The following is a 21,124-nucleotide window of genomic DNA, read 5'->3' as shown; positions in this document are numbered from 1 at the left end:
ACTTTTAATTTAGATAATTAAAAAATAAATCAAAGTTTTGAAGGAATACAAATTTAATGGTGAATAACCAGTAAAGAAATGCTCATTAAATGCTTAAATAGTTTCCACATTGGATTTGTATAAATATAACATAACATTTGAATAACGTATCCACATAAAATTATAATTTCACCAATATTAAATAAAAATATTGAATGATTACAGATCAAGAGGAGGACAAATTAATATCAACTATCTTCCAGCCTATAGGACATTGAAACAGCAAATTCTTGCAAGTAAAACCTAGTTACGTACTTCATTTAACACTGAAAAGTTAAACCCTGGTAAGTGTCCTATCGGCTGTAAAGTTAGTTGAAACAGTTTTCGAATGTACATCTTTATTAAACAAATACAGTTGACGTCTTAATATTATTTATAATATGTCGTTATAGATAGTATTTCATTTTCCTAGCCTGTGCAGCGTGTATATGCGGCCGCGCGTGTCCTCTGTTCTGTGGTGTCACCGTGTATGTACGTGTTTCGTATGAGTTTCATCTCTGTTCATTTATGTCTGTATGTATCTGTTTCTTTTCTTTCCTGTGTACAGTATACTATTGCTAATATTTCTCTTGTCGAACGATCTTCAGTTGCAGAATAACAAGTTTTAATTTGACGTTTCTGTGCGTCGCGTGCAGACGCGCCGAGTAACTCAGTGTGTCACGTGATTAACTTAGAACTCATATTATAACCTTTTTTTTTTACTTAGCCGTTACGTCACTTGACTTTGAAACTGTGCTTAGCGTACAGATAGTATCAGTATCCATAATAATTAAATTCCTTAACTGTACTATATTACTTAACCTTATTAGTTAACACACAATCAATCTGCAACGGGAGGGAATTTAGTCGGTCCGTAACGTCTCGTGTACGGCCTAGCCATACAGGATGTCCCAAAAAGATCGTACAACTCGAAAACCGTACATTTCATCATTTTACAATCGTACAAAAGAGCAATTTTCAATCGCTTTGAAATTAAATTACAAAATGATAAGCAACTTCAATCCGTTTTATATGTACAGCTGTTGAGTTGGTCAACTTTTGTAGGACACGCTGTATAATTGGTATAGTTGATTATTTTTAACTCCTTACAACGTTACCGTAGGATTGGTTTCTTTATAATTTTTTTTTGTCTCTGAACGCTGAATTATCTCACTTATCTGACAGACACGTACCTACGCACGTAATTTCTCTGGTCTACTTCATCCGAATGACCATTTGTATTAATACAATTTCAAATTATATCTGATTATTCAAATTGTATAATTGTCTGACTAAACTGAAATAAGAGTTTGCGTCACAAGTTAAAATTAGCATTTCCATACTGTTATGCTAAATAAGATACCTAGGATATTAGGTAAAGATAGTATGGTACAGGCAGTACCTCATGCTAGAAGATTAGAAAATTTAAAAAACCCAACCTATAAGGACCAAATGTCCGAACAGAAAATGAATGGTCACCGTAAATTTGTGAACATACGTACGTAAGTACGTAAATTTTGCAATATGAATCAGAGGCGAGAGCGTACTATTGTGTATTTGCCGTGCGTCCGAAGTGCTCTAACAAGTTCGGACCAAGCGTTAGGACCGGAACCGAAGATTCACGAACGCGGGAGACCACGTGACTCGGTGATAATCGTGAAAACGGTCCCGGCATGCCGCAACCTGGGCCGGTGTAAAATTGAAAATATTCTGCTGACTATTTAGGCGAACGGTACGTGTAAATGTCGAAGAGTATGTATATTATATACGTAAACATACATACACGGATACATGTGCATATGTATACGTACGCTAGCTGCCTACAAAATACAATAGTACATTACAAATTCATAGCTTTCTCATCTTTCTTTTTTTTTTCCCTCTTAAATCGATCATTTGCAAACAGCTTAGATATATTTTTTTTTATGTATAATATATATTTATATATATTATAATAGTATCATCTAGTTGGTTTTTGTTCTGCGTAGTTTCTTTCTTCATTTCCCTCTTTCCATACAATTAATAATAATTAAGTACATCTTTAGAGCAGGTGCGTACACCTTTTAGTTAGGTTGCAAACGGTGTCGTTCTCTCTTCAGCAATCGAGGAAAACGGGTCATTTCCGATACGTACATGTATCTCGCTTCAAACGATCCGTTAGACCGAGTAATAAAAGAGTGATTCTTTCCCTATACTCGTCGATAACGACTTCCGGCCGCGCGGCGTATATACCGCGTTTCGAATTTTCGCGCTCTTGATATTTCGAAAGCCAGCATATTTTTTCTCTTTTCCTGTTTCTCTCCTTTTGTGCAGTTATTTCGTACTTTTAACGACGCGTAAAAAAAGACTCGAGAACAGGTCTTTCCAGCGTTGCATTGTGCGATCGCAAAAAAGGAATCGGTCAATCGTGGTCTTTGATGAGTGTATATGTGTATGTATGTATGTACGTGTATATCATATAGTAGACTACAGTAGTCCCGTAAAAAGGAGTCGAATCATTCGAATAGGATCATTTTACACCGTACACAAGCGAAAAATGCGTTCAGATCGATCTCATTGAGACTCAATTGCGTTAACACGAATAACTACGAACCGAGGTTACAAATCAGATTCGATATTCGATAGTGTTTCAGCTGGTCTTGCGAACGAAGTGCGCATACATGTGAGCGCTTGAAAACATTGCAAAGAAAATAAACGATGAGGTGAATTTCTAACGCTCCATTTTGACGATTACAAATGGCGACACTTCGATCAGAGCTTTTCCGTTCTTCGTCGAACAGAAAAAGAAATACAAAGAAATGCGTGAAGATAGCGCGCGTACCTTTATCTAAACGTAACAATGAAGAAGTCGTGGTAGTAAACAAATGATGAAACACAATTCGCGATTATATGGCAAGTAACATCACGAGTTGTTATGTAGGAGCTCTTACGAAAAAGTTTTCAAACGTCCGACAAATCTCTTATAAAAATGATATGATATGCTCGTTGGAAAAATAAATTGTTCATATAGTTTCTATGAATATAGATATCCGTACACAAACTTTCAGTACTAAATATTCGATCGGTCGGTATAACTCTAAATACATGAATACATACACAACATCCTTTCATTACTTCGTAGCGAGTATCGATGCGCAGTCATCACGAGATCATTCGTCCAAGAATTAATACCCTGCGGATCATTGCACATACGGGGTCAATCGTCGCGCGACGATCCATGCGCGATCAAACAAATTTAACGTGCAAGGTCGCCGGTTGACGAGTGACCAGTCTCTCCCTATGCGTCTGTCCTTAACACCTATGCCATTATTAACAGTCACTGTTTCAAAAATACAACAACGGTAGAGCAGTTACTTTCGAGAGACCTCTCGAGCGGTACGCTTAACATTGCGAGATACACTGATATAGGAAATCAGTTTCGAGTGTTCGCTATTAAAATATAGAGTAGAATTCAACATATACATAGTCGCGTAAAGGCACGTAAAAATATCAGTTTCCCTATAAAAACGAGCATGATTGCACGATAATCCTTTTCGGAAAATAACAAACGATACCAGCCGGGCCCGATCGAATCATCGCTCTGCGCATTATTTCAAAATCGTATCCGCACAGACGTGGAGGGCTCTCCCTCCTTCCTCACCACAGAATAATGATCGGACACTGTATGTATAATGTAAGCACACGTGTCTCATGCACATACACATGTACTTCGTGACAGGTCAGTATACGCGACGAGCTCCCATACAAATCTATATGCATGCGCACACATGTATACGGATATGATATTATACCGTACTTAATGGTGAAGCACTATCATAAGATGCGCGACAATGTCCTTACTAAGAGCTAAGAGTTTCTTTTCATTTTTTTTTTTTGTAGATTGATCAGGAAGGAACATTGTGCAAATTATAATTATAGGTCTTCGCTTAAAAATAATAAATGGAAAATTGGGCAAGTATATCGTACGATGGCACGCAGGTACAGCCCGACTCGATTACAAATCTTTTGATATCGCGTTATAATACTGAAAGGACCCGCGTGTGCTAATTCGCTCGAACTTTTCATGAAAAAATATACATTTCTGAGATCAATCAGAAATAAAGAAGAATATTTTCGATAACGTCGCGAGAATTCAGATCACTTTATCGGGCTGGCCTGCGTCTAAAAGAAATCATAACCGAATTATAGCGGCGAATACAGTCAGCATTAGTAAAACTGATAACAATAGAATACAAAGAATTGAAGATAAGAGAGTATAAAAAAAGTTCCCTCGTCCTACTGCTACCGGTAATAAAAATAATAATGCTCGTAATAATAGTAACCGTAATAATAATAATAATAATAATATTAATAATAATAATTAGCGGTAATGAGTGACATAAATTAATTGCTTCCAAACGTTTACCGAGAACAGATCCCAGTAAACTTAAGTATGTATTCTTTTCACGTGTATCTTTCATCTAACAACACCAATGACATGTTGTAGATAGAAAGTGTTTTAACTATTCGATAAAGCGTCCCGCACTCTCTTACAAATTTTGCTGGCTTTTAAGGAGAGTACTAACTAGTTGGTGCATTAACATTTTACAGTACCAATGTCATCTATGGGGACGGATATAATACGACGCTTTCGTGTTCATATATATATGTATAGGTATATATATAGGAATATCGGATTAATTGGCGAAAAATATTGGCGAGATATCCATTGAAAACGCGTTGAATATTAAAACCGTTGAAGCTCGATCGATCAGAGCATATCGCTGACGAAATTAGCTGTATAGATATGCTATTTGCGTTACGAAGCGTCACAAGTAACGAAAGAATAACGATCAGTTTGATAAAGGGAACACGATGAGAAACGATAATAAGTTAGTACTCCACTTAATCACCATACGAAGAAGGGGGGGATGGTGAATGCAGAGGAATAGTAATTTAAACGTCACGATGATCCCATTCCAAGTCATGAGGCGAATTGTGACGGCGATGCCGACCGTTACTAAGCTCGCAATCGTTTTCGCAATCGGAGCTGTCCAGGTCGTCGTCTCTGTACGATCCGTCCTCCGAGTCTGAGCTTCCAGAGTCGTCCACGTCCTCGTCTCTCTGGCTCTGATGATGAGCATCCTGCTCGGTAAGCCTCTCCATGGGATTCACGGTGATAGCCAACGCGGAATCGTCCCAGGCCATTTCAGTCTCGGCAGCCAACTCGTCGCCGGCGGAGGGTCGCCTTTTCGCGGCGCCCCTAACTCTAGCTGCGCCCACAACCGCCATCAGGAGCAGGAAACAGATGCATGCAGCCGCGACGATGGTAACTGCGTGGCTGCCGCTTGGTCCACTGACACCTTCGCGAAGAGCGGCGGTCGCGTACTCCTCGGGCAGGTCCGCATGATGAGGAGACAGCTGCACGTGACCAGGTACTGGTTCCAGGATTCTAGCTATCGGCGGTTCGTCCGAAGTCGAGTGTGGAATCGCAGTGGTCTTCTCCTTCGGGTGAATAACGGCGAGAGTCTGCACGTACTCGTTGCTGGCGAAGCGACCGCTAAGCTCGGAACAGGTCAGTTTGAATACACGGTCGAGATAGTAAGCCGGCTTGCGGTTCGTGTACATGATCAGACGGATTAGCTGCTGATAATTGTAAGGCGTATCGGCGCCCGAGAGAACAACACCGTCCCGATCTACTCGCGCCGTGATGGCACGGAATCTACGTAGGGCATCTCCGGGTAGACCTAAACTCTCATGGTCGGGATTTAGGCTGGGATATACGCTGACCGCACAGGCGTCTAATCTGGCGGCGGAACCGGCTGTGACACGGGCATCAGGGAATACCCGAACACCCAGACGAAAGTCCGCGTATTCCCTAGCCACGTAGCCGGTTCCGTTGACGGTGATGCCGGGACGCGGTGGCGGCAAGACCGTGACGTACGACTGAACGGTCGGGACAGGGAGAGGATTATTCTCGCTACCCTCGCATACAATGGTCGTTTCTAAACGGAAATTGCGACGACCAGGAGTGGGAAACCGCCTCGAGTTGGAGTACCCGATACGACGGAGGAGTGTCTCGACATTAGTGCGATTGTCCCCGTCGATTCGTACCTCTGTTAAGTCGGAATTGGTCAGCAACTGAGTTCCCGGTTGCAGCAAGTCCATCGACGGCACGTGGATACCCTCCTGGCAACGACGCAGGCAAGACAGCACGTCAGGTTTCTCGTTTCGTCCGACCAGAACAGACAGTCCAGCCAGGTAGCCTCGGAAGTGGTGTTTCGTTTTGTTGTCAGATCCCTGCCAGCATGCACCCACAACGAGGGTCGTGTTGACACCCTTCGCAGGATGCAACGGCCAGTCGTCGATGACCTCGGGGTTCTTCTCGTCCGAGTGCCATTCCTCGCCGTCCACGAACAAGGTCACATGAGGGAAATCGACCTGAACGGCATAATGATGCCACTTGTCGTCGCACACTTGAGCCAGCTTCCAACGCCACTCGGCAGGCCGGAAGATGTTGGGATCTCCTTCCGAGAAGTCGCGTCTGAGCAACAAAATCAGCCGGCAGTTTCTGATGAACAGGGCGTAATGATGTCTATTCATCTCTGCAATTGAAACGTTTTAGGTTTAGTTAATCGCTCGAGGCCGATTCAAGCAGACGAAGATGACTTACTGTGATCATCAGCGGCGCACAGGATGTGTTCCTTAACGTGAGGATCTTGCCTGGGGCGAGGTCTGTGCTTCACCCATACGCCGATGGTGAACTTCTGCGCCAAGGTGTGCTCGAGTACATCGCTCGGTATGATAGCCGCCGAATCAACGCCGTCGAATTCGAAGATCTCGTCGGCCTCTCTGCCCTCGTCCCGAGACAACGACGCAGTCCAGGAGGTCGTGGGCCCAGGGGTTGGCAACAGATCCACGCTGTCTCGCGATGCACCGCATAACTTACGTTGGCTGCGTACACCGTACGTGTCACGGTCGCATCCTTTCCCTATATGGTCCGTGGCGAGAGTCAAGGTGGCTCGGACGTTACGCAATATACAGGGAGCATCGCAGAGATCCAATCTGGCGGAAGGAAGCAAAGGCTGGGATCCCACGCCCGCTGCGTAATCGACCCTTTCTGGGATTCCTCTCCATCCAGGCGCACAGACACGGTTGACCTTAACGGTGACCATGGCCGGGGCAGATTGCTTCATGCCACAGTCATACGCCACCACGCTCAGTATATAGTTATGCGAACGCTCGTAGTCCAGCGGCTCCGTGTTGCGTATGGCTCCCTCGTTATCGATGATGAACGGCTGATCTGCTGTTAGAATCTCATATTTGCATACGTCACCGAATTTCGGAGTACAATCCCTGTCGGAGGCCTCCACACGCACCACCTCCTCGTACAGACGTCCCTCGTCCACCGTGCTGACATAGGCCGGTTGCAGAAACTGGGGGGCGTACTCGTTCACGTCCACCACGGTAATGTGGACCGTGGCACTGAAATTAGGTTCATCAATGAGACCATTGCGATTTTGATAGAAACAAAAGGTCCACATTTACAGTTAACGTTGTACTCTTGCACCTTTTGTGGCGATTTAACTTTTTTTACATAAATTGAAATTTCAAATTATAAATTTAGCAATATGTGTTAGGCTTCAGAGCCTAATTTTTAACATCAGTAAAAGCATGGATTTAATTTGTAAATGGATATATTTTTTAATCTACGGATTTTGTGGATTTTTAATTACTTCAGATTAATTAGAGCAATGTAACTCTTGGTTCGTTTTCAAATAATTTGAATAAACGTCATCGGTAACCTCGATGACCTCGGAACAGTCGTGTTAATCAATAAGTGAATTCGTTTTGATCCGTTAGCAGGTCAAGAATCGTTTCATAATTAATCAACGGCCCATCAAGAATTCTGGTAATATAGGCTGCCCCGAAACAGGAAACATGTTCTAAAATATTTGTACTTTTAAAGTTCAGCTGATTATAAGATCCGCTCCGGAGATTCGTATCTTATGTTTGGAAGTTATTAAACTTTCAGATGAATATTTTTAAACTGCTAATTTTGTATTCTGCAGCACACTGCATATCAAATATCATTACTGCTCTTATCGACTGAGAACCTCTGAGAACATTTTAGAACTTTTTTACACAAAATATTTCTCGTGTCAAATTTTTGTAAACTTGCAAATTAAAATCTAAATGTAAGAATATTCCTTTGAATTTCTTAAATGAACGAATTCTAAAATTATTAAACAATGTCCCCGATTCGAAGTTTCAACAGGATTCAAACGTAAACCCAAGTTTGCGAAAGCGAAATAATTACATAACGCCGTTATCTCGTTTCCACTTATAGAACATGTTCGATGATTTGACTTGAGGAATCCGGAGCATAACAAAATACATCTCGTTTTGGGACACCTATCGAGGTTAGATGAAATCACGTTCCCTGAAAGTTCATACTTTTCCGATAGCGATCCGTTGCAGCCGACGGCTTCGATATCGAACTTGTAGTTTCGTCGCTTCTCGCAATTCAGAACTCGAAGTGCTCTCAGCTCGGCGGTTCCTTTCTCTTTCAAAACGATCTCGAACGGCGCCTCGCCATGGTGTTTGTTCGCAATACGGAAGGAGCATACTTTGGCACCTATCGCTCGTATTTGTGGCGTAACCTCGACCAGAGTTTCGTTTTCCTTCACCAGGCCATGGTATCCGCTTTCCGGGCTGTCCAAATCCAGTCGTGGTGCTGTGAACACGAATTTAGGCATTTTTTTATCAAACTTGTTTTTAAATATTTTGCAAATATTTCTTGAATATCTTGTCGATGTTTTGTCAATATTTTGAAAATATTGTGGTGATGTTCACCATATAAATTAGGTCATGGGGATGTTCATTATAATTTATTATGGTTAGGTTTATATGGTTATGTAAGGTAATAAGTAGTATTCATGATGTAACGTAGAAAGATCAAATAATATTTAACAGGCTTAAGATATGTATAAGATATGAAGATATTAAGATATGTATAAGTGGATTTATTGATTATTTTATCAGAAATATTATTTTGTATAAAATAGGGCTTGTAAGATATTTTATGTGAAAGATGTGTACATTTTTGTGCCATTTTGTCAAATTTTGAGCTTTAATATGAGTGATATTTTTAAGTACTTTGGATATTTGTAGTCTTTAAAATTGGTCATCGTTTGCTATGACTAGTCAGCCATTTTGAATTGAGAATATTTGTATAGGTACTTTCTACAAGCTTTGAACTTAAAATTAATATAATGGAAGTGGCATTTTGTGATACTTTTATGTCATCAAATTGTTTTGGTTTTTGTCCATTTTGTTACAATTGGCAGCCATTTTGTATTAAAATAAATTATGATGTGTTTGTACAGTTATTTTTTATGAGTTTTAAGCTTTAAATTGGTGTAGCACAAGTGCCATTTTGTGTTACTTTTATGTCATCAAATATTTAAAATAGTTAAGCTGTTTGAAAGTTTATATATTACAAAAATGGTCACCATTTGATGTAACTGATATTCGGCCATTTTGTATCAAGGTAAATACTGATGTGTTTATATAGTTATTTTCTATGAGTTTTAAGCTTTAAATTGGTGTAGCATAAGTGCCATTTTGTGATACTTTTATGTCATCAATTTGTAGTAGACTATTTATACTTTGAAAACATTTATTAGTTATAATTGGTGACCATTGTTTGCTACAACTAACGGTCCTCCATTTTATAGTAGAAAAGTTACTGAAAAGTTTATGTAGTCATTTTTATGATGCTTCAAGGTTTATTTTAGTATAACATAAGTGCCATTTTGTGAAACTTTTATGTCATCAAATGTTTCAAACAGTCAAACTGTTTCAGTGTTTGTATGTCTCAAAAATAGTCATAACTTGATATAACTAATAGTCAGCCATTTTGTATGAAGGTAAATAATGATGCATTTATATAGTTATTTTCTACACAATTTAAGCTTCAGACTGATATAGCATAAGTGCCATTTTTCTCACTTTTATGTCATCAAATTGTTTGAGTATTTTTCCATCACAAAAATGGTCACAGTATGATGTAACTGATACTCAGCCATTTTGTATTAAAGTAAATACTGATATGTTTGCATAGTTACTTTCTACAAAATCTAAGCTTTGAAAAGATATAGTATAAGTGCCATTTTTTTGTCATCTTTATGTCATCAAATTTTATATCACTTTTCATATATCCCAAAATGGTAATAGCCTATAATAATTCGCAGTCAGCCATTTTGTATTAAGAACATATGTTTATTTCTTTGCAAACAATTTGTACAAACTAAAATTACACTAATAACACCATATAAGTGTTAACAAATATAAATTCTACTTTCCAACTTTAGATACAAAATAAAATAAACAATTTTGTCTTAATTTCTCTTGCCTTATCAAACCGAATTAAATTCATGATTCAAACACGCACAACGCAGGGGTTGCAACAATTCTTCCCCTCTGTTTTCCCGCACTTAATGAAACTAATAAATCAACAACGAAACAATAAGGTTGCTGTTTTGGTTGTTTATAGTTTCATTTTGGAAGGGCTTACGAAAATATAGTGACCACTGCAGAGGAATAAAATTTCTTTATTCCTTTAAGGTCAAAAGCTTGGGTATTCAACTAAATCCTGCGCGGATTTGTGTCAAACTCCGATATTTACCGAAGCATGTGGGCCACGGAAAATGAAATAAATGTTACGAGGAAATAAAATTTTTCCTTTTCGCTAAAGAGATTAAGCCGCGGTAACACGGTTATAAAATCGTCGTTTTAATTCACTTGGAATCGGCGAAAAATTTTCGTCGAACCGTAATATTTGCGAACGGGTTTGTTCGGAGATTGTTGAAGAGTTTTTTTTACTGATAAAAATCGAACTCTTTGCGAAAGAACACAAAATGCGAACACTCCCCGATAAAAAATGTAAATATAGTTTTCTGTCGAGAAGAGAAAACAAACGAGGACCGACGATAAAATTTGTTTTACTGAATATTCAACGAAAATATTACTGTTTTTGTAATAACACCTTTATCAAAAGTATGGTTTTTTATCTTTTGTTAAGACTTGTACTAGTGATATAAAAATACTGATAACGATAACTGTATTTAGTCACAAAAGTTTTTCTGACAATTTTTACAATAAATCTTTAAAATATATGATAGCGATGACAGTATTTAATAACAGAAGTTATTATGACAGTTTTCAAAATAAATCTTTGGAATATATGATAGTGATGACTGTATTTTATAACAGAAGATATTATGACAATTTTTAGAATAGATGTTTGTGGTATATTATAGCGATGACTGTATTTAATAACAAAAGTTATGACAGTTTTTAGAATAAATCTTTGGAATACATGATAGCGATGGCTGCATTTAATAACAGGAATTATGACAACATTCAGAATAAATCTTTGGAATACATGATAGCGATGACAGTATTTAATAACAGAAGTTATTGTGACAATTTTTAAAATAAATCTTTGGAACATATGATAGCGGTGACTGTATTTAACAACAGAAGTTATTATAGCAGTTTTTAGAATAAATCTTTGGAATACGTAAAGAGTATCTGTTTAGTAATTAATCTACAAGGTATTCTTAAACGGTAGAATAGAATAGTAACATAGCAAAGTGATAAGCGTAATATGATACCAAGAATATAATCATAGAATAACAGTATAGTAGTACGTTAAGAATGTAGAATAATATAGAGGTGTATATAATAGTGTAATAAAAAAGAACAGTAAAATAGCAAATTGGTAATATAGAAAAATGATAAAATCATAGAATAATAAAATGGTAAAATGTAGTACTATAATAGTAGAACAGAACAATGGTCAACATGGTAAAATGATAAAGATAGTGGAATAATAAAATAGTGCAGTAGTGGAATGATAAAATGGGGAAAGTAGTAGTATCGTACAATAGTGGTATACTAAGAGAGTAAATATAGAACAGTAGCATAATTGTGTTAGTAGTATAGTGAAATGGTAGAATGACAGTATAGTAGAACAGTGAAATTGTAGAATAGTAAAATGGTAGAACAACGAATGGTGGAATAGTAGAACAGTCAAATGTTGGAACTGTATAATGATGATACGGCAATATGGTAGAATAGAAGAAAGGTAGTATAGTAGAATGGTAGTATACTAATATAATAGAATTATAGAAGGTTAATATAGTAGAATGATAGAATAGTGATACAGTAGAATTATAGAAGGGTAGAATAATAGAATGGCAATAAAATAAAATAGAAAAGTAGAATAGTGAAATAGTAAAATAGTAGAGTCCCAACAGAGTAGAATACAGTAAAATAATAAAGTAGTCAATATGCTATCACTGTAGAATAGTAAAACAGAAATCTGTCAAATGATAAAGCAGTAAAACAATAAGAATGCCAAAACACTAAAAAAGACAAGAATAAATTATCAAATAAAATAAGAATAAAATATTGAAACAGTAAAATACCTAAAATAGTAGAACAGTGAAGGAGTGTCAAAAAAAGAACCATCCTAATTGCATGTACCCGCGCACAATTAATATTCATTTTGAAGCAAATTACAGAATACCCTAATGGGTGCGCACATTGAATAATTAATGTTCCATCGACGAAATTCGATAGTTATTCTAGAGTAGAGCAGCCCCTAAAGCGAACATACCACACGGATCGTGGCTCGATTTCGCAACATAATCCCCGAGAATTTTCGAAAGCTCGTTGACGAAGATAAAATAAAAAGCATATAAGTCTCCATAAAAATAGACTGGAAAGTCGGTGGAGAGTGTGGCACCTCGAAACCTGACGCAACACGCGGTAATTAAAATTTCAGCCTGCTCTAGACAAATCTTCAGCGTCTGTTTTCATCAACGCGCGGATACTAACGAAAATTGCGAATGTTCATTATTCTCTACCTTATTAGAACCAGAGAGGAGATTAATAATTTAGCCAAAGTAGGTCATTATTTCTCGAGTATTAATTAACGGTAACCGGGCGTTTGTTACTTTTTCTTCGGTGAGCTCTCGTCAACCTGTTATTTCAACGACGACACAGAAATACACGCGTTCGAATAATAATTCCGTGGAATTAAACTAATTAGTTTTTCTCTTTGATCGCGCATGGGGTGTGTTTCTTTATTTACTTGGTACGTTTCGAACTCCGTATCTGAGGTTAGTCTTCGATTCGTTGACGAAAAAAATGCTATTAATTATAATTGTGAATGTGTCCCTACATTTCGATATATTAATTTCGAAGGACCCTAGATCCAAATAGGTTTAGTTCCCAAATATCCCTAGATATCAATATTTGTCGCGACAAATATCCCTAGGCTCTAGTGCATACAGTTCTAAATATCCCTAGATTTCGATCACTATAGTTCCAAATGTCCCTAGATCCCTAATATCTATAGTTCCAAATATCCCTAGATTCCGATCTCAACAGTTCAAAATATTCCTAGATTCTAATTGCCGTAGTTACAAATATCCCTAAACCCCCAATCTCTATAGTTACAAATATCCCTAGATCCTGACCTCGACAGTTCAAAATATCCCTATACCCCCAATGTCGAAAGTTTCAAATATCGCTAGATCCCAATTTCGATAGTACCAAATATCCCTAGATCCCCGATATCGATAGTTTCAAATATCCCTAGAACCCTGATCTCGATAGTTCCACATATCCCTAAATCCCCGATCTCGATAGTTACAAATATCCCTAGATCCCGATTTCGATGATTCCAAATATCCCTAGACCCCGATATCGATAGTTTCAAATATCCCTAGAACCCTGATCTCGATAGTTCCACATATCCCTAAATCCCCGATCTCGATAGTTACAAATATCCCTAGATCCCGATTTCGATGATTCCAAATATCCCTAGATCCCGATCACTATAGCTCCAAATACCCCTAGATGAAAGTATCACTAAATTCCAATTTTCCTAAAACACAATATCCCTAGACACCAGTATTCTTACATTCGCAACTTCCCTAGATCCCAACATTCTTATATTCCAATTTCCCTAGAGATCATTCCCCCTAAATTCCTAACACTCGATCTCCCTACATTCCTAATCCAAAATATTCCTAGATTCATATAATATGTCGACCAGTATCCGTAGACATACATCTGTATTTTTAGGAGAATACACACCTAATCACAAATAACAGCAGAGGTTAATACACGAAAGGAAAAAAATAGCGATATTATTTCCACATTTGTATAAACTCGATTTCATTCCTTGAAAGACGAATAATTGTTTCGTGATTAATATGATTGGTTATCGCGTTTTGTAGAAACCTTCGTGTCAACCGTTATCAGACTCGATAATTTAATTACACGTAATCCGCATTCTTTACTTGTCGAGATGGCGATTTTACCGCTGGCCGCTCTAATGGAAACTCGATACACCCCATTTGCATGGTAAAAGTTGCCCGGCAAATTGCTAAAATCGAGCGCTAGGAAATTCTATGAATAATTACAGTCTCCTTTTTTTCCGAAAGAATACAAACGGAAATTAAGTTTCGTTTAAAATCAACGAAAACAAGATTGCATCTACCTGGACCAATAAATTCTCAACGCGATAATCGAACTATTATTTCCCTTTCTTTTTTGGACGCAGTCACGGTAATCGAGTTAGAATTTAGTCGCCGTTCAATTGAACGGCCTGTCAACTAATAGGTTGTATTAAAACTATGAATAATTGAATGTACAGAATAATTTGATATTGCAATAATCTAAATGGCATTTTTTAATTTTTTATATAAAGATAATTCCTTTGTTCAAACGTATCTTGATTGTTATTAATAAATGATACACTATTTTCTATTTATTGTATTAATTTGGTACTATTTGTTCATTTCAGTTTTGACTTCATTTTAACAATTTTAATTTTGTCAATTTTGCAAGTTATTTTGAGAATAACAATTTGACTCGAAACAATATTTCAGAGTCGTTAACTGTTAAGGATAATTCATCAATTTTTATTTTTATTGTAAATCAATTTTTTGCCACGTTCAGAATTAGTATACTAAATATGAGAATAACGCATGTATTAATTATGTACATATGTGTTTAGCATGCGTTTAACACAAAAACCTTCAAAATCTGAGAAGATGGGTCGTTTTATAGCGTGACTCATTATCTGACACAACTACGAGAATAACTCGAAAGGTTTCTCTTGAAAATGTGACAACAGTCTAACTTTACCAAAATGCTATTGTACTAAAAAATTAGTAGGAAAATTTGAATCAACGTTACACCTCAAAAATATACTAAAATATAAAACAAAATATATTTGTTAATATTATTAGTATAAAATAAAATATATCTATTAATATTATTAGTACAAAATAAAATATAACTATGTATATTACTATTACAAAATAAAACATACCAAAATGAAAAAGAACCGAAAATTGAAATTGCTCGAATTATTTACAAATATTTCGCAAATATCGTATGTCCGTATCAAATTTATTATTACATTCGATCTTTACATTTTTCAGATATTTACTTCGCAATATTTATAACGATTTTTAATTAAAACGAATAGCGTTTGAATCGATTACCCTGCGCCATATTTATCGTAATTTTTTCACATTGCTTCGGTAGAATTCAGGCAATTTTAAAACGAAAGTAGATTTATTGATCCATGTTAATTACCAGTTTCTATATAAGTCAAATTGATTATAAAATATAAAATAATTCTTATATAAATTTGTAAGTTTATTGAAAATAATTGAATATATTTTTTATGCAAAATTATAATTTTGCTGATTGTAAAATCATGTTAAGAGCCCTTGTCAAATTTTTTTTTAATAAATTTAAGCTATAAACAATAACTTTATAAATTAAAATTTTGTTCCCTCTATTTTGTATGGAATACACTAATAAAATATTTACACAGTTGTTTTCATAAAATTTTAAGTTCCAAATTGAGACAAGTATTTACAATCCTTTTACCTTATTTTTATCCCACTTAATTAATCAGTGAAATTTTAATTTAATATAAAATAATATTTTATAAAATTATCATCAAATCCTGCTGCACTTCATAATACTTTAAAATTTAATCTACTTAACCTCAATGTCGAGCCGACATTAATTTGATAAAAGTTTCTAATAAAATATTAAAGTTAACAAGGTCCCGATACAAATCTTATCATCCCATCGATAGAACCAGAAAAGGAAACGAAGATCAATTAAAACTCTTGCGTAATTAAAAGAAAGAAAAACAAAAGAAAATGTATTTCGTTAAGTGTTTCCGCTAAGCAAAACTACCGTCTTGTTCAGAACAAACAGAAAGTCAAAGGAAAGTTCGTTGTTTGAATATTCTGTAAACGTAAGTCTAATATCTTCCGGTTTCTTCCTCGACTTCGAGAAGTTTCATTGAAATTGGTGTGTAGCGATTCCTTGGCAGGTGTTAAATTGAACTAAATTACGTTTGCTGTTGCTTTCCGCGAAGTTTTGACACTTTGCATGTTCTCCATTAAGAACGGGGTCATACACATTTTACAGCCACGTATAACTAATATCAATGAAACTCGAATCAAATTTATCGACAAAATTAATACGAAACGCAGAAAATTTTAATCCATCTTTTAGTTCCAATGTGTTTTCATTTTTTAAAAATTCAAATCGACGAAAAAAGTTTCTGATATTTCTACAAAAAATTAAGATTTAAATTTGAAACATAATTAATTTTCTGACAGTAAATGTCCAAATTACTTCTTGCACTTAAATATTTTACTAGAGAAATCAAAGGAACAAAAGGATATTTATTAAAAGAAAATGCTATTTGAATATTTAAAACGATTTAAATAAAAACGACTTTATTTAGAATTTCATTAGAATCGTGCAATTTTAAAATGAACCAATTCTGATATTTATCTGCAATAATAATTGAAAATAATCAACAAATAACAATACGCCATATTCCACGATTACCAGATTTGATTTTCCGTTTATTCGATTTGTAAATAAATTCAGATTAAATTGCTTGATTGTGAAATTAAAATAAATATTTATTTAAAAGCGCAAATATTTCGCAATTGAATATTTTGTGCACGTGAAAAACAATTTTATTTTTTATATGGAATTTAAGCATAAAAAAACTCATTCGATTTTGAGGTTAATTCGCAACATGGCGGACATCGTGTGGATACAGTAGATTTCTAGATTTTAAAATTTACGGTGGATTTTTATACGGAAATTCGCAAGTAATAAAAAGAGTACTATTACATACTATTTTAATTTTATTTAGTATGAATATTCACATCGACAGATACTGGAACAGTGAAAATGAATTCCTAACATGATTTTGCGCCTGAAGATTAATGTTTGTTTATGTAACGCATAGTAAGCAGTGCTTGTTTAAGCGGTAAACACGCGATGGAATATAATCGTTCACATCTATCGATATCAAGTGCGAAACGACGTAAATAAATTGTTCCGTAATTTATGATATTTAAAAAAACAATATTCCTTAATAAAAAAGTTACATTATTACAGGTTTAAACGCTGACAAGATTTTCAAATTCTGAAATAATTTTGAATCATACACGTGGTATTCAGATTACACATATATACACAACGGAAACACTTGTTATTGATACAAGTTTCTTTCATTAAGACGCTGAATGTCAGAAAAAAATAACTGTACCTGTTGTGGCAGCTTCAACTGAAAATTATTAACCCAGATAAACCTTTTTTTTTTCAAAATAATATCATTTTCCCTCTACTGGGGGTTTAAATGGAACGCATAATTAAATTTTTGTACGATCACCCTTCTGGAAGGTTGCTAGACATATCTGGGTTAAGCGTATGAACGTGCAATTTTTTAATTCCGTATTTCGACTTATTGCTTTATATTAATATTATTTAGGATTCTTATTCCTTTTCTACTTCCAGTTATTTGATCCGCAATTTAGTTAAAAAGGAATAAATAAAAATATAATTGATCAATTTCGTTTTTCTCGCCGTGACAATATAACGAGAGTGTATATATAAATATAAGCAGTACTGAAGTTAGTGGGTCATAAAACAAGCAGGATAAAATTTAAATAAAAAATCGAACAAGAAAAAGGAAAAAATAGGCGAACAATTCATGCAGCGAACATCAGTTCACCGGATACTGTCGCATTATTATAGTTCATTAATGCATGGCGCTGTTACGCAAGATATTTTGCGAAATATCGCCGAGAACAGGTATCATGTTGTACGTGATTATCTCGTATGCTGCTCTTGCATCTACAGCGAAAAAATCGCGTTGGAACATCGAAAAATGATTTTCAAAGGGATTTGTTATTTACCCTGCAAACAAATATAAGAAATAAAAGGATCATTGTGTAACACAATTTCAGTAGACTATTTTATTACTATTTACCTTTCTATTCAACTAATAATTTCTAGCTATTTTGTTATGTTGAATAAAAATCACATTTGTATTAACATCATATATTATTTTTGTTTATTGTAAAACGCTTAATCTATCATTCTGGTTCCCCAAATATTTATATTATAAATTCTTATATTAATAGCTGAACTTTAAGTTATAGCTACATTACATACATAACACAGTAAATGCAATGCATAAAGCATCTATTTAATTTAACATTGAATATAAAGTAACGTTGAATCTTTAAATCTACTTTTGTCTAAAGCGCAAAAAATAAATATACACTCAGCCATTGGTATGTTTATTTTTTGTTTTCTTTGAAAAGATAAAAAGCTTCTTGAAGATACTACTTAATTACTACTTCTACCTGATCTTTAGATTAAAGTTAACGTTAAATGAAAATTATTAGAATACTCTATTATTTCTTATTTCAAACACTGACTTCCGGCTTTAGACCATAGCTTTCAAGTTTGTAGGTTATTACATATTGTATATTGAAAAAATTCAAAGGTGTTAAATTTTTTGTATTGTATTATTGAAATACATCTGTGATTATATCATATTAAAGGAATTTAATTAATATATTATTGAAGCTGATCTCATCCAGGTAAAAGGTTATTGACTAGTAAAATTTTTTATGAATTTGGTTTTAATTATTCACTAGATGTCCTATCTGGCTGATGATGGATATCAAGTTTGCACTTCAAGATAACTGAATGACTGATAAATGTAAGAAGGTATGTCATATAGTTCAAAATAAAATGATTGACTAGAGCTAAAAGATAACTTTATTTGTTAAATAATATGTGCTATACACAGTTGAAATTACTAACGTCTCTTCATGTAATCACGTGTGTATAAAGTTCAACAATATGTCTTTACTTTATATGACATCATAAGTAATGATTAATATTTGAACTTAAATAAAAACTTTTAAGGCTAAACCTTGTATGATAAGTCTGAACTTTTAATGACGGATAAAAAATCTCATAAAATGGTAAATATACTATTTATATTCGCAGCAAAAACAAAATATTCAACGATTAGTACGATTTATGACATGTTATTAGAAAAAGCATGTTACTTTTTACCTCGATGCCATACTACATTATACACTGAATCTACATATTCATAAAAAAATTACCGTAAAAAATGAGGAAGAATATATACTGTTTTTGCATAGTAAAATGAATTAGTGCTTATATGAAAATTATGCTGTTACACTGGTAAACTAACAACTAAAAATCTTATGCTTTAGCATTTAAATAAAGATCTTAGTGGTTTTAATTTATGCATGCTTAATTAAAAAATCTGTGATAATGAATGAAGGTAAAGAATAATTAAGAATCATAGTTTTCATAATTATATAGATTATCTTTAAAATCGTTATAAACGTTTTGCAGAAAATTCATTTAAACAAGTCAGTGCTGAATTCAATGAAACTTCTTTATGGTAAACAATTTGAAATAGTAAAATTAAGGAGATAATAATTTAGCACAAATAATTATTTTTAATAATATTCCCAGTATCAAAATTTTTCAACCTAAAATATTAGTTTTGCTATTGCAAGTGTAAAATTTATTTTGAAAAATTCCAGGAAATGTATGTATATTTGGAGTAAGCAAGCGTAAGCATAGATAAAGTGTGCCTATTTGAAGATACACTCGTTAGCGTAATAAAAGCTCGTTATTCCGATTTACGGTTCGATAAAAGCTATATACGCGTACCGTGACAAAAACGCTGATTAATATACAGTATTGAAATTGATATCTGAAAAGCATTTATTATCAACGTGCAATGGGACTGGAAAATACGACTATCAATTTTGCCGTATCAAAATATTATGACGCTACGCGACACGACCAATAATGGAAGATGAAAACATGGAAATTTTGACACAATATTAGCAGTATATATACAGGTCGATAGGGGCCATAAAGAGTTGCTTCGATTTTCAAGATTGAATCGAGCCCATTTTCAATGATAGCCGATCCAATCTGACTCGCGTTTATTTTCTTATCGCAAAGCATGACTAATGCTGTCATAAGCGGAATCGTAACACATAATCCGTGTATCTATCCGTGATATTTTTCCGCTTACTTTATATCGCACCGAGTAATTTGTATGCACTCGAAACACGTATGTGTCATAGCACCGAGACTGGGGCTAGTCAATGAATTCGCCATAACAGTTTCGGTGACTGCAGGTGCTCCCGAAAGAACAATTGCACCTGCGAGTTACCGTACGACAAAGCGGTACACCGTTAAACAAAGGGTAGCTCGGTGAAAGAGACTGAATCGACGATGCTAGGGGCAATTCTTTTGAATTCGACAAACAACGAACAGAGGAGTTAGGCGAATGTAGGGCACGAGAAGAGAGAAATGAAATCACCTCCATGATTGTTGAAGGAGCTTGGTGTCGATTCGAGGGCTGGGATGCTTGCGTGGGAGAGACCGAGGGTCAATCCGAAAAGCACAGCACTTGCCGCCAGCAACATTGTTCCTTGTCTCCTCCTGTTTCCAGGATACCTCGATTATCGGTTCTCCGACCAACAGCACTTGACTTATCACTCGCCAGAACGCGCTTTTTAAAAGAGCATCGCCGTCTACTGCACGACTCGCTTGCGACACCACGCACAATCGCGAAGTCAATATTTGAGCAGAATATCGATTCGCCAGAGAGAATGATTTCAATTCTCGCCGCTAG

At 35.4% G+C, this 21,124-nt stretch overlaps 2 protein-coding genes and 1 long non-coding RNA gene across 4 annotated transcripts in view; 2 read left to right on the top strand and 1 right to left on the bottom strand.

Annotated features, from left to right (window-relative positions):
• The window catches only part of LOC100877029 (dymeclin), a 5,549-nt gene extending 5,131 nt beyond the window's left edge, over positions 1–418 (top strand). The window contains exon 13 of the mRNA XM_003706066.3: positions 205–418. The gene's annotated coding sequence lies outside the window, so the exon portion shown is untranslated. The remainder of the gene's footprint in view (positions 1–204) is intronic.
• On the bottom strand, positions 361–21,124 carry Cals (calsyntenin 1). The gene is made up of 4 exons (XM_003706067.3): positions 20,810–21,124; positions 8,455–8,734; positions 6,671–7,482; positions 361–6,602 (listed from the first exon to the last, which is right to left on the bottom strand). The coding sequence occupies exons 1-4, from the start codon at positions 20,913–20,915 to the stop codon at positions 4,954–4,956; spliced, it is 2,847 nt and encodes a 948-aa protein (XP_003706115.1). The 5' UTR covers positions 20,916–21,124; the 3' UTR covers positions 361–4,953.
• On the top strand, positions 17,151–18,382 carry LOC105663379 (uncharacterized). Of its 2 annotated transcripts, XR_013039130.1 has the most exons (3): positions 17,151–17,240; positions 17,306–17,458; positions 17,533–18,382. It is a non-coding gene; the product is annotated as an uncharacterized LOC105663379 (long non-coding RNA). The 2 variants fall into 2 exon arrangements; XR_001096860.2 differs by having other exon boundaries at positions 17,173–17,458.

The sequence above is a fragment of the Megachile rotundata genome, chromosome 8 (genome assembly GCF_050947335.1).
Source record: "Megachile rotundata isolate GNS110a chromosome 8, iyMegRotu1, whole genome shotgun sequence".
NCBI classification, from domain to species: Eukaryota; Metazoa; Arthropoda; class Insecta; order Hymenoptera; family Megachilidae; genus Megachile; species Megachile rotundata.
Note: the sequence above shows the minus strand (reverse complement) of the source record. Positions and strands in the feature narration are given on the sequence as shown.